The sequence below is a fragment of the Mirounga leonina genome, unplaced genomic scaffold, assembly GCF_011800145.1.
Source record: "Mirounga leonina isolate KUSES-001 unplaced genomic scaffold, KU_Mleo_1.0 Mir_168, whole genome shotgun sequence".
Lineage (NCBI taxonomy): Eukaryota > Metazoa > Chordata > Mammalia > Carnivora > Phocidae > Mirounga > Mirounga leonina.
In genome coordinates this window covers 17291397-17306238 of record NW_023270426.1, presented here as the reverse complement: position 1 = coordinate 17306238, position 14842 = coordinate 17291397, and the positions used below count along the sequence as shown (strand labels likewise).

General features: G+C 39.0%; 1 protein-coding gene across 1 annotated transcript in view; it reads right to left on the bottom strand.

The window, feature by feature from the left end:
• The window catches only part of RAD50 (RAD50 double strand break repair protein), an 84596-nt gene that overhangs the window by 13922 nt on the left and 55832 nt on the right, over positions 1-14842 (bottom strand). The window contains 2 exon segments of the mRNA XM_035014102.1: positions 7292-7516; positions 9424-9551. Coding sequence (XP_034869993.1) covers positions 7292-7516; positions 9424-9551 — 353 coding nt within the window.

Sequence of the window (14842 nt, the reverse complement as noted above, 5' to 3'; positions counted from 1 at the left end):
TAAGTTATTCAGTCTTATATTTAAATACTCTTTTGCATGTGGAAAGAGTTCCTTAAAAATTTCAGTAATAATCAGTCTCATTTTAAGAGGACAAATGATGGCTTTAGTGGTATTTATATTTTGATGCTCTATCAAAGTCTTAAAATGTGATCCTCACACACGACAAGGGCTTAACACATTATCCAAACCCACAGAATGTACAACACCAAGAGTGAACCAAATGTAAACTACAGATTTGGGGTGATCTGCTGAGGGATGGTAACGGGGGGCTGGGGGGGGAGGCTACGGTTGTGGCACAAGAGATTGGTGGAGAGGGGGAGGGGATATGGCAAATCTCTGTACTTTCTGCTCAGTTTTCTATAGACCCAAAACTGCTCTAAAATAGTGTATTTAAAAAGAGAGAGAGAAAGAGAGAGATCTGCGCCAGCAGAGCACGTGAGCTGTTTCCATCCATGTCCCTCATCCTTTATATGCCAGGCTGACTGGACTGTCCTTCAGCACCTCTTTGCACCACGGCTTCTGCCCAAGCAATGAGATAATTTTTTATTTTGTTCTAAGTTGTCTAACTACCTCCCACACTTGCCCCCCACTCTTGGACCTGAGTTACTGTCTTCTTAAGTATACATGGGTTCCAACTTGATGTCACAAATGTAGCTTATTAGGCCTCCCCAGGACAGTAGCTCAGGGTTTTTGTTGCTTCTCTGAGTCCATTTTTTAAATAATTTTGGGACCCAGCCATTAGCAGAGAACTGAACACCTGAAAAGGAGTCATTCCAGAAAGCAGGTATCTTAAGGGTTGGAAAAATGTCACCTAAACAGACCAAAACCTTACCTGTCAGGAAAAGACCTTTCCAGTTCTTACCTCCTTCATTATTTAAACCATAACCATGGCTCAAGATCCTGAGATAGAAAACTACCATTCTGCAAAATTTGAAGTGATGCTCAAAATCCGAGGAGCACATAAAATAGCAAGTGGAAGTGGATCTCCCCCCTGGTCTCAGCTAGTTCACTGCATAAAACATTAAGTAAAAGGGCCAAATACATGAGTCTTATTAATAAAAAAAATTAGTTCAGAATTACGATAAAAACTACTAACTTAGTGAAAATTTACCACGTTGGAAAAAAGCAAGAAAGATTATACTTGCAAAAGACATTTTCCAACATTATCCTCATCCTTGTATTTAAAGGTGTACCAAATTTTGAGATATATAAATTGCTAAAAAAAACTGGCTATGACCACTGCTATTCGTGATCACACTGGATACTCTTTCCTATTGCTCTGGTACTTACCACAGTGACAACTTCCTGTCTCCCTATATTTCGGTCAGTGGAAGCACTCTTCTACAAGGGAATGATGAGTGTCATGTTCTACTGAGTATCATGTCCCAAACTAACAGGGACTTTCACTACTTAGCAAAACTCAAAATCTGTTATTTACCAAACTGAAGTTGTACATTTAAAAGAAAAAATGACCTCTTTTTCTAGATGAAACCCTTAAAGACTATTAAACTCATTTCCTGTTAAACTTAAAACTATTGAACTAATTTCCTTTAGCCACACTCTCAAATACCAGCTTTTAAAATTCAGGCAGTGGTTCAACTACTGTTGAAAGATAAGTATTTGGTTAAAGAAATCTGCAGTGAGTGAGAAATGAGAAACCAGCTATCTTTTGGTTTTGCTTGATGCTAGTGAGGTTGCTGATGTGGAACTGTACTGTATTCACTGTGAGGGCAAGAATGGTGGCTGTGAGGTGAGCCCTGGATCAAGCCCTCATCCCTAAGCTCTCCTCAAGCACAAGGAGCCAGGCTCTGAACAGACTCACAGAGCTGGCTGCCTTGGCTGTAAAACAATGAAAGTTACGTGTTTTCACGGAGTTTCATAAGTGTGACTTAACATGCAACATTCTGTATTTGGGGGAAAATGACAGTGGAAAACTTGGGGCACAGGACAGAACACTGTACTCTGAATGATATATTCCAAAAATCACAGGGCACTGGGTGGCTCAGTCGGTTAAGTGTCTGCCTTCAGCTCAGGTCATCATGATCCTGGGGTCGAGCCCCACATCGGGCTCCCTGCTCAGTGGGGAGTCTGCTTCTCCCTCTGCCCTTCCCCCCACCCCCGCTCTTTCTCTCAAATAAATAAAATCTTAAAAAAAAATCATTTTAATTGATGCCTTCTTTTTAAAGGGGTAAGGGGCAATATATTCTAAAAGGTACAGTTTTCTTCCCTTCTCATCTAGTATGAGTGTCTCTGACCACTGGCAAGCTTATAATCAGTGATGTTTTTAGATGATTACTAATAACAGATGGTAATCAGCTTTTCTTGAAAATGCACTGCTAATTTCCTGTGTTACCCTAAATAGACAGCTGAATGCAACAATTACACTGATTACATGCTTCATTCTAAGAGGTGAAACAATGAGGGAAATTTTGGACCTTTCTTCTAGGTGAGAAGGCAAATTTAAGGCTCACAATATGAACCTTAATAAGGCCACCATTTGCCAGCAAAGCCCACAAAGACTCAATTTTGGGGAAATCTGTACCACTTCTTTTCTTCTCATTTAGAAGAATCCATCTGATTACCAGATAACAGAACTCGGTAAACAGCCTGGCTTTGTTCCTTAAGGCAAGCCTAAATTGCTGGAAAGCACCTCTGCACCTCCCCGCCCCCACAAACTCCTCCTGACCGGCCCCATCAAGCCCCCTCACACACCCTCACTCTGCTCAGTGTGATGGCTCTGGCACCGAGGTACTTTTTCTCTACTGAAGTGCCCTCTGTTCATTATCCAAGGCCAAGGTCAAATACATCAAATACAGACTGTGGAGTACCTACCATGGGCTCCCCTATTGGACCATTAGCAGTCTGCAGTAGGGACAGGATATGATATTCCTGTCTTCCCATAGCCCGACAAGAAAACACTAACAGGGATTTCTGAATGAACATGTGCCTGATAGAGGGAATCCCTTTCCTTCCTGCTGTCAAGGCGTCCTGGGGTATGCAGGGATAGCTGGAGGGCTCCTAGGTATAGTTTCCTATTCAGTTAACACATATGAAACCCCAAGTCTGCAGGTCAATGTACTATGAGGAGGAGTTACGTTGTAGCAGAAGACATACAAGTAAAATTTAAAAGAAGCATCAAGCAAAACCTACCTTGGCCCCACAGTCCCTCTGCCTATCACCCCACTTTTCAGCTCCCCTTCACAGAACTTGTTAAGAATTATCTCTACTCACTGTCTCCACTTCTTACCCCATTCTCTCCTCATCCAACTCCAAAGCTTCAGTTCAAGCCACTGAGATTGCTCCTCAAAATCATTAACACCTCCATCTGTCAAATTCAAGGATCACTTCTGAGTCCTCATCTCATCTGACCTCTCAGTAACACTAGATTCTTGAAATAACTTTCTTCACTCGGTTTTCAAGATACTGTACCTTTTACATGTTTCTCCTACTTCATCAGCTATTTCATTAGATTTGTAAATCTCTTGAGTCTTGGGACCCTTCCCTTCTCTATCTACAGTTGTCTCATGTAATCTCACTCTGTGGTTTTAAATACTACATATATGCTGATGATTCCCAAATTTATACCTTACTCCTCAATTCTAGATTACACATCCAACTGCTTTAAGTGCCTACAGGTGCCTTACACTTAAACTGTCTAAAACAAAACTCTAGATTTTCCCCTCCCCAATCCTGCCATTTCAGGGAATGGCACTTTGCTCCCCCAACATCTTATTCCTCAAGTCAAAATATGTAGGAGCAATCTCTGATTCTGTTCTTCCCTTTTCCTCCGCTACGTTCAATTCAGAAGCAAGGCCAGTCAACTCCATATCCAAAACAAATCTTGAGTCCATCCACTTCTCTTCATTTCCACTGCTACCTCCCTAGTCCAGTCCACCACCATTTCTTGGATTATGACAACAGTCTCCTCACTGGTCTCCTTGTTTCTATTCTTGCCCCTCTACGATCCATTCTCCAAACATTCTTCAAACTATGAATCAGATTATATGACTTCCCTGCTTCAAATCCTCCAGGGACTTCCTATCATACAGAGAATAATTATCGAACTATTTACCAAGGCTACAAGGGCACCACACACTCTGGAACCATCTATCTCTGACCTCATTCCCCTGCTTACTATATTCTAGCCATGCTTCCTTTCTTAATCCTTCAACCCCTCCTGTTCGAACTGGTCTTGGGGCCTATGCATCAGCTGGTCTCTCCACCTGGAAGGCTTGCGTCTCTGCTTTCTGTGTGTATGTTGCTCCCTCTCATCAATCAGGTCCCAGCTCAAATGCCACATTCTCAGAGAAGATCCTGCCTTTGAAAGGGCTTAAAGTGGTCCCTCAATTACCCCCATCACCAAAGTTAATTTTCACTGGGTAATCCTGGACAGTCTTCTTAATCTTTTTGATAAATACTTGGCCTTTACAGGGTAGATGCAATAATTCAATTAGATTATAGCTAACAAACAGTAAGAATTCAATCAATATTTTTTTTTTTAAAGATTTTATTTATTTATTTGAGAGAGAGAGTGAGAGAGAGAGAGAAAGAGAGCACAAGAGGGGGGAGCGGGAGAGGGAGAAGCAGACTCCCTGCTGAGCAGGCAGCCCGATGCGGGACTCGATCCTGGGATTTCAGGATCATGACCTGAGCCGAAGGCAGTCGCTTAATCAACTGAGCCACCCAGGCGCCCAAGAATTCAATCAGTATTAACATCCCGTCTGTACAGCTCCCACCCTTGAAAAATTTAGTCTCAAAGAACGTTTTTTTTTTTTAAAGATTTTAAAGAGGATTTTTAAAAAATTGGTAAACACGAGGGTTTATCCAAATAAGCACTGAGGATGAAACCACTGTAGTGATTATTACTAATTTGGGATGATATAAAAACACTGCGAGGGGCACCTGGGTGGCTGTGTCGTTAAGCGTCTGCCTTTGGCTCAGGTCATGATCTCGGGGTCCTGGGATCGAGCCCCGCATCGGGCTCCCTGCTCAGCGGGAAGCCTGCTTCTCTCTCTCCTACTCCTCCTGCTTGTGTTCCCTCTCTCGCTGTGTCTGTCAAATAAATAAAATCTTAAAAAAAATAAAAAATAAAAACACTGCGAAACTAAAATACTAGACAACAGAAACACAGCAGACAAGATCAGTTGTATTCAGGAAGAAGATCAAAACAATTCACAGTAGAGCCATGGTTTTAAAACTCTGATGTGCACTAGAATCACCAAGAAGTGTTGTTAAAACACTGCCTGCTGGGCCTTGTCCCCCAACATTTCTGATCTAACAGTCTGGAGTAGAGGCTGAGAATTTGCATTTCTAACAAGTTACAAGGTGGTGCTGATAATGCTGCTCCAGGACCTCTTTGAGAACCCACACATTTGATTTTAAGTCAAATAATCAAATACACATATTAAAAATTTAAAGCGGGGGGGCGGGCGGCGGGGTGGGCAGGGGGTACCTGAGTGGCTCAGTTGGTTAAGTGGCCAACTCTTGATTTCAGCTCCGGTCATGGTCTCAGGGTTGTGAGATTGAGCCCCATGTCTGGCTCTGTGCCTGGTATGGAGCCTGCTTGAGATTCTCTCTCTCTTCCTCTTCCCACCCCTCCCTTCCTCTCTCTCTCTCTTAACAACTACAACAAAAAAAGTAAATACCCAAATAACTAAAGGAGACTGTATCATTTATAACCTAAAGAAGGGGAAAAGGAGGAATAAACAACAATAAATCAATTCCAGAGAAGCCAGGTGTAAGTTGAAAAAAAAGGGGACAGAACTAAATACAACTATATTAAGTCATCACTTAAAATGAATTAAAAGGACAATTTTAAAAAACTCTGCTATTTGTTGAACATATCATAAGGTTGTAGTAATTAAGGCAGTCTCAGTAATGGCAAAGAGTTAGACAAAGTGACTAGTGGCACAGAACAGAAAACCCAGAACCGACTTGTACACATAGGGAATTCTGATATATAATGGAAATGACACTGCAGATCGTTAAGAAAAGGATTAGCTACTCAATAATTAGAGCCAGGATGGCTGGTTATCAAGGGAAAAATGAAACTGGATTCCCACCTCACAATGTATACAAAATTCAATTTAGAATTAAATACTTAAATGTAAAAAGCAAAACTAAAACTTTTAGAAGAAAAAATAGCAGTAGGACAGGATTTCTTAAGACACAAAAAGCTAAATAGACAAGATTTGTAAATTCAACCACCTTAAAATCAAATCTGTTCATTAAAAGGCACTGTAGTAAGACAGTGGAAAGCTAACCATAAAATACTTAAGATATTTATAATACATGTAACTGAAAAAGAATTAAGATGCAGAAGAGATAAAGAACACAGGCAGATCAGTACCACCACCAATAAGACATTAAAAATGGGTGAAAGACACAAATGCTTCAAAGAGGAAAAACAAAATTAAATATGAAAAGATGTTTAGCATCATTAGAAATCAGGGCATCGCCAATGAAGACCACAATGGTTTACCACTGTACACCCACCAGATTCACAAAATTAAGAAACTGACAAAATCAGTGTCAGAGGATGCATCAGAGAAAACCCTTATATTTTGCTAGCACTGCAGATTAGTAAAACTATCTTGGAAGACAATTTTACATTATTTTGTAAAACTGAGTGCAAAAAGTTTTACGTGTACATATACCCTAGAGAATCTCTTACACCTTTGCTCCAGAAGACCTCACAAGAATGTTCCTAGGAGCAAAGGTTGATTAGTAAAGACCATATACCATACAGTATGGTATATTCCCATGACAGAATTCTGTACATCAGTGAAAATGAATGAACTATAGCTCTAAGCAACATGAGTATGTAAAAACAAAACAAAAAAGGCAATTCCTAGAAGAGTACACAGAATACTGTTTTTAAAAGCTCAAAAAATAAAACAGAACCCTACATATGATTTTTCTTTTTTTTTTTCCCCAAAGCACAGAAAGCAAAAATCTGTGTCAGTAGTTATAGGGAGTAGGGGATGACAGAAGGCTGAGATGAGAAGGAGGAGCATCTAAGTGGATCCCAGTTAGTGACAATGAAGAGTTCTTGGAATGGCTATGCAGGGTGGTATCCAGAGTACTCCTTAAGATGAATATGCTGTAAAACTTAACTTCATAACTTAAGTAAGCATGCATGTGTGTGTATATACACACCACATATTTTCCCATTCTTTGATATATATTAACTATATTTAAAAACTAAAAAAGAAAAAAGAGGAAAACATGACTAAAATATGCTAGTTGATACTGACTGCAGTGGGAACCAAATCCCCAGTCCAATACTTACTGATCAAGGGTCTTATAATAAATGTCCAGATCCTTGTTCACAAGCTCTGTTGTTCTCATAACAATCATCATTTCCCTGTACTTTTCCTCCGCATCCCGAAATTGAGGTTCTCGAAGTTCTCTCTTAAAATGAGTAATTTCTTCCTCATAGCCTCTCTGTCGCCCTATTGCCAAACTGTGATTTCTTTTTATACTGTCTATTTTTTCTTCCAACTTCTGATGTTCACTATAAAAGGTAAACATGACAATTAAGGACCATTTTTAGCTTTTAGCAGCCTGAAGTGGAAAAGCCCAGATCTCTCTAGATATACAATAAGTCTCTCCTTGCTTTTTATTTAAGGCTTTAGTACTAAAGAAAAATTTCTTGCTTCCCAAATCTCTGAAGCATCCAGATTTGTGAACAGCTGATTTCTGTGTGCTGAACAAGGAACTCTCATAACACATGAACACTGAGCAAGGTGGTCCTCACTTTTAGACACTAACCTAAAAAAAGTACTCTTGGTGATTAAATTACAAATTCACAAAATTCTGATTGTGAACTGAGAATGCACAATTACCAACGTTGAGAAGTTACTAATAGGTGTCATCATTCTGTTCACAATACATCAAAGACAAAATACAATTTCATCTCAAACTACTAGTTTCTGTGTTAATACTTAGTAAAGGTTTGTACTCTACGAAAACAAAATTTCACTTGCACAAGTATAAGCATAATAATGACCAAAAAAAGTAAAATACACAAACTTTTCTGGTAACTAGGGAGATAATACAGATTTGTGTGCTTTAAGAATCTTATTCACTTAACAATTACTTATTAAGCACCCTCTTATTAAGCAATGCTCCGCAGTTTATGGATATCCATACAGAACTGGCCTTATTATCTGTTTTGCTGACATTTCTGTTGCATTCTAGTTGAAGACAGATTTGGAAAAGAGGAGTTGTACTTAGTAGTCTGAATGAATATAAAAAATCATTGTAATGTACCAAACATAGAAGAAATTTAAAAATATCTGGTTTTGGTCTTCAGTAGCAAAGAATAAGTTGTTTCAATTGTATCTTCTAAAAGCTTCACTCTTTCAACTTCCCACTGAGAGCACTAACATTACAATGTTAAAGAGCTGAGGCTTGGCAGCTAGGATATCTAGGTCACATTTCAGGCTTTTGTCGTAACTTCCTGTGGATTTTTTTCTGGATCTCAATGTCCTAATGCTTTAGAAATGAGACTGAAGATGAAAAGCTCTTTCAGTTATAAAGTCTGATTTCTTCAATATATGAAAGATATTTTAAAACAGCTAAATCAAGAGTACTTACAATAACATAAGATTAAACCATTTGTTAGGTTTTATAAAGTAAATTAAAATTTCATTACCACATCTTTTAAAAAAACTTAGGTATTCTTTGATTCAGATTTAAAGTCAAGTCAAGAAAACAAATGAAAAATCTGTAAGAAGTGGCTGAACGAATGGCCTATATTTAGCTACGGTGGTTCAAAAATCTATTTGGCTAGTACAGCCTTTTATACCAGTCTAGTGCCTTAGCATTGACCAGTTCCTTAGAGAATTCCTAAGGCAACTCTAAGGCACACAAGGCAAGAACAAAATCATTTCTGCTCTAGCAGAAAGGTAGCAACTAAAGTAAGTATCAAGAAAACTAGATGAAAGAAGCAACAGACTAACCTACCAAAAAAAAAAAAAAAAAAAAAAAAAGCAGCTCTGGTTGGCCTGCAATTACGACTGGGACCATCTACAATGGGTCTCCAATGACAGATCACTTTGGCAATAAGTCCACTGGCAGTATTAGAGATTGTATGAGCTGGGACACAGGCTTGGTCCACAGGCCATATGTGCTCTTTATGCTTGATACCATTATCTTGTGAAGCAGGTTAGCAGAAATCTGGGACTTTGCGTATTTAATCCTGCCCATCAATGCAGTAGGACTACAAATTCTCTATCACTTCTTCAGTAATTCAATTCGTAAAGCATGACATATGGTTGAATAAAAACTCTGTCCACCTTCCTGTAAGTCTCACGGGACATTTATGCTAAGATTCTTTTTTAAAAATACGTACTGAATATTCTTCACAATTCAATAAAAAGACTTTATTTAAACTAAAGACTGCTTTTAAAAACATACTTCTTCATTTGTAAAACCTGCATTTGACCCATTTCCTTCAAATGCTGTTTTCTTTCTTCTTCAACTTCTTTTAGTTCCTCATTTCTTTTTCTTAAAGTAAGGTTATCCTGTAGCCATCTCTCTTGTATCTAAATAATATTAAATTGGTTAACAAAAATAATCAAGTTACCAACATGTGATTCATAGTACACAATTGCTGAAAGGTAGTACTGATTCTGCCTTCACTTAGAATCAGGTTAAACTCAAAAGAGGGAGAAGCCAGGGTGAGGCTTGGAATAATCTGGACAGCCCATAAATGCACAAAACAGATATTTAAATGATGAAATAAAAGAATATAACTAAAGGCTATACCCCATTGGGATCATCTTGCATAGGAACCCCACAATAAAGCTTACCTTATGTAAAAGGTCACAAGAGAGCAACAGACTATCAAAGTCTCAACTCACTTTTTTTTCCTAGTTGTATTTATCTTTTTTTTTTTAAGATTTTATTTATTTATTTGACAGAGAGAGACACAGCGAGAGAGGGAACACAAGCAGGGGGAGTGGGAGAGGGAGAAGCAGGCTTCCCGCAGAGCAGGGAGCCCGATGCGGGGCTCGATCCCAGGACCCTGGGATCATGACCTGAGCTGAAGGCAGACGCTTAACGACTGAGCCACCCAGGCACCCCTGTATTTATCTCTTAACATTTGCCAAGGCTGAGATACTGTTAGGTATGTTAGATAAGATCTTTACCTTCAAGTTGACAAGTTGACAAATGATAGTCACAAGGCAGAAGTTTCACAAAGATAGTACATATCTACATACCTGATGACACTTTCCCTGGGCATTGAACTGAACTGAAAATATAAGAAGTTGACTGGTTCTGAGTAGGTCTGTCCTTAAAAGAGACCCAATCACGCAGCAGCACCAACACCAACAGAATTATTTCAGTAACCTTCCTGGTGATTATGAACTATGTTGTCAAGAACCAAATAGGAAACAGTTTATAAGCTGACTCTTCGGAATGTAGAAAAAATAATTACCCGCAGAAATAGATTTGGCTCATAAAAGTCTGAATACAGAAAACTCTTCCCAAGTTCAGAGTCCAGACTTCTCAAAGAGGAGGCTAGGACCCTCCTGTAATAACCCTTCCAACTGAAATAAACCCAGTGTTATGGGAAGTGGGAGGGAGGGGAAGACCTTTGGCAGAATCTTGCTGCCAACAGAAACGGCACAGGACTTACTAAGGAGTAAGGATTTGGGAGGTGGGTCAGAAGAAGGGAAGCCAAGCACTTCTGTCACACGCTTAATCTTGCCCATCTATGCATCACCATTTTGAGGTGTTTTTGTTTTTGTTTTTAAGCTGTCATTAAGGTCACTTTCAGTTTTCCTGCAAATAGTAATACAAATACATACAACACATCTATCAAAGGGCATTCCTATAAGCAGTTAAAAGTAACGGAAATGGTATGGTTGTAAATGTCCTTTTGTTGCCAGGCAACCTAATGTATCACTGCAGCTGTTGTCACTCTCAAAAAGTCTTCCCTAGGAGACCCCACTTGGGCTTCTTCCTTATTAGGCACAGAAACTAGGCATTTCTTTCTTTCTTTTTTTTTTTTGGTCAGCTTCTAGTTGCTCTTAACGATAATTTTGAAAGACAGTACACAGCACAGTAGTTAAACAGCACAGGGTTTTAAGTTAGGTACACTTAGGCTTAAATCTCAGCATTACAACATTTTTTTTTTTTTAAGATTTTATTTATTTATTTGAGAGAGAGAATGAGAGAGAGAGAGCACACGAGAGGGGGGAGGGTCAGAGGGAGAAGCAGGCTCCCTGCCGAGCAGGAAGCCCAATGGGGACTCGATCCCGGGACTCCAGGATCATGACCTGAGCCGAAGGCAGTCGCTTAACCGACTTGAGCCACCCAGGTGCCCAGCATTACAACTTTCAAATTTGATGACTTTGGGCAAATTAGCTTAAATTCTGAGCCTGTTACTTGTATAAATGGTGATGATAATACCACCTGTCATATAATGCTGATGTGAAGATTAAATGAGTGAGCCTGTGTGTAAAGTAATCAACACAGTGCCTAGCTCAGTAATTGATAGTGAAATGCTTTTTGGATCAAATCTGTCCTTGTATTTTAAGCAGTGAGAATTCCAATTATAGTCTACAAAATACAAAGTTCAGAGAAAGAAGAAAGAAAGCCAGATACAATTAAAATACAACAGAATTGTTTTTCTGTATGTAATACTAGCAATCTGGCAATGTTACGTCAAGTTCTACTTCTGTTACTCACTACTTTTGTGACCTCAGGCAAGGCAGGTCACCTCCAGTTCCTTTCATCTAAAAAATGAAGGAGATTATTTAACTTCCAAATTTCTTATTCTGTGGACTAAATTTAGTAGAGCTCAAGCATGTAAAGAAGGTACTGTTAGGCTCAAAATATTTAGCTCAGATGACAGTTAACGTACACAGTGGGGTACCTAAAGCAAACCTAAAAATTAGCTGCATTCTAGGTAACTGTGATGGAGTAGCACACTGAATTGACTGCAGTTCAAGATCTACGAAGTCTAGCTGGGAAAAATGCCATTAATTACAGAGGATGGCCTGAAAGTTCTGCAATGCTCTGGCTCAGTGACTGTTACATCAGAACCCCTGGGGAACTTTAACAAGGCATAGTTGCTTCTGCCCTTGCCCCAGAGATTCTGACTTATTGGCCTGTAATGGAGACATAAACATGTATATTTTTAATAGCCCAGGTGATTTTAATTGAGAAGTAATTCATATACCATAAAGTTCACCATTTTAAAGTGTGTAATTCAGAGGTTAGTATATTCACAGGTTGTGCAACCATCACCACTGATCCCAGAACATTTAACACCCCCAAAACAAACCAAGTACACATCAGCAGTCAATCTATTCCCTTTCTCTCTCCTTCCCTTAACCCCTGGCAACACTAATTTGCTTTTTGTCCCTTTGGATATTCACATTTCATATAAATCGAATCATACAGTATGTGGTCATTTGTGATTGGATTCTTTCATCACGTAGCATGTTTTCAAGGTTTAGCCATGTTGTAGTATATACTACTATTTCACTCCTTTTCATGGCTGTATAATAATATTCCCTTTTACGATGTGATGGTTAATGTTACACGTCAACTCAGATGGGCCACAGTGTGCCCAGACATTTGGTTGAACATTATTCTGTGTGTGTCCTGGAGGGTATTTCTGAATAAAACTAACATCTGATTTGGGAGAATGACTAAAACAGGCTGCCCTCCCTAATGTAGGTGAGCCTCATAAAACAACTGACGGCAACCCGAATAGAAAAACACCGAGTAAAAGGTAACTGCTCCTGCCTGAATGTAGGAGCTGAACAGTCGTCTTTTCCTGCCTTTGGACTTGAACTGAAACCTCGGTCTCCTAGTTCTCAGACCTTGAAACTCAGACTAGAACTACACCATCAGATCCCCTGAGTCTCCATCTTGCCAACTACAGATCCCGGGAGTGCTCAGCCTCCATAATCATGTGAGCCAATTCCTTATAATAAACTTCTTTATATAAATTTGTGTATGTGTATATATCCTGTTGGGTTCTGTTGCTCTGGAGAACCTAATACATAATGGATATACCACACTGATCCATTCATCAGTTGATAACCATATGGGTTGTTCCCATATTTTAACTAATGTGAATAATGCTGCTATGAATACTCTTGTACAAGTTTTTATGTGAACATGTTTAAAATTTTCTTGGTTGTATACCTAGGAGTGGTAAACCCAGGTGATTCTGATGGGTACCTCTAGCTAACCTCTGCTCCCCAAAACACCCCAACATTTATTTTAGGCTTCAATCACACGACCTGCTGAAGACCCTCAGTAAGGGAAGATAAAAAAAAGATGCTGAAACACAGGGGGGGGGGGGGGGGAGAGAAGAAAAAGCCCCATGAGGTTTGTTAAAGACATAGTGTTATTAATCTACAGTGTCCTCCTTTCCAAGAATGTCTACAGGAAACATTTTTCTCTGGTCTTTAATATGTGTAACTGGTTTCCTTTCAGCTCTGAGACAATGTAAATCTTAACTAATTGTGACTTCCTATCTTCATGTGACTACTAGAATCCTTGGCAAGTGTGTCACATTTCATGGGCTACATTTTATATACTTACTACTCTCCTGGTTTTACCTTATCCTTATTTTCATATTGTCTCATTTTCCCACTAAATTAAAATGTTATTTGGCATTGCTCTATGTATACAACTTATTAAATAATTTCTAGAACAAGGCAGATTACAAAAGTAAACTAATACATTCAGATCCACGAAGTTTAGACCATCAACTAGTAAAGGGTCACAGATGGGTAAATCTTAATGATCTCTGTGTATGTTTATACATGGAGAGACATTAATGATTTACAGACTGTGATTTTAAATAGGCAACCCACATATAAGTGAGGAATAACTATCTCGTTATATGCCACCATAAATTTACAGTCACTCAGCATTTATTAGATGGCAGAGATTTTTTTCTTAAGATTTTATTTTTTAGGGGCACCTGGCTGGCTCAGTCAGTGGAGCAGGTGACTCTTAATCTCGGGATTATGAGTTTGAGCCCCATGTTGGGTGTAGAGATAACTTAAAAAAAAAAAAAGAACTTGGGGTGCCTGGGTGGCACAGTCGGTTAAATGTCTGACTCATGATTTCGGCTCAGGTCAAGCGTGACCTCAGGGTCGTGAGATTGAGCCCTGCAGTGGGCTCCACGCTCATTGTGGAGTCTGCTTGAGATCTTCTCTCCCTCTGCCCCTCCTACTCATGTGCACTCTCTCTCAAATAAATGTTAAAATAAATAAATAAAAATCTTAAAAAAAAAAAGATTTTTTTATTCGTAAATAATCTCTACACCCATCATGGGGCTTGAACTCACAATCCCGAACTCGAGACCCACATGCTCCACCAACTGAGCCAGCCAGGCACCCCTAGATGGCAGAAATTTACTTCTAATATTCATATATTTGAAATACCTGGCACTATGGCCAGGGGCCCTGCAGACAGCTGATATGGGTAATCTTACAAACAGATTTTAAATCAGCATTTATGACCAAATGATTAAAGTGTTCATATAGCAAATTTTGTTAATAACAGCAGGAATAGAGAAATGGTGTAAAGGAATGATGAAGATAATTTCTCAATGTGATTTTAATTATAATGGTAGAAATTAATTTCCTTAATAGGGAAAATGATATAGGAATCAACGGGAAAATGACTGGAAATATATAGATACCGTACTTACAACTTTTATGATTATTATACTTCCATCCTTGTTTTGTGTGAATTTATCTTACATTAAGAAAGAAAAGAAAGTGAGAAAAAAATAGAAATATATGTAGGATATTCATTGCCACCATTTGCAGTAAGAAAAAAGTGATCAACTTGTGGC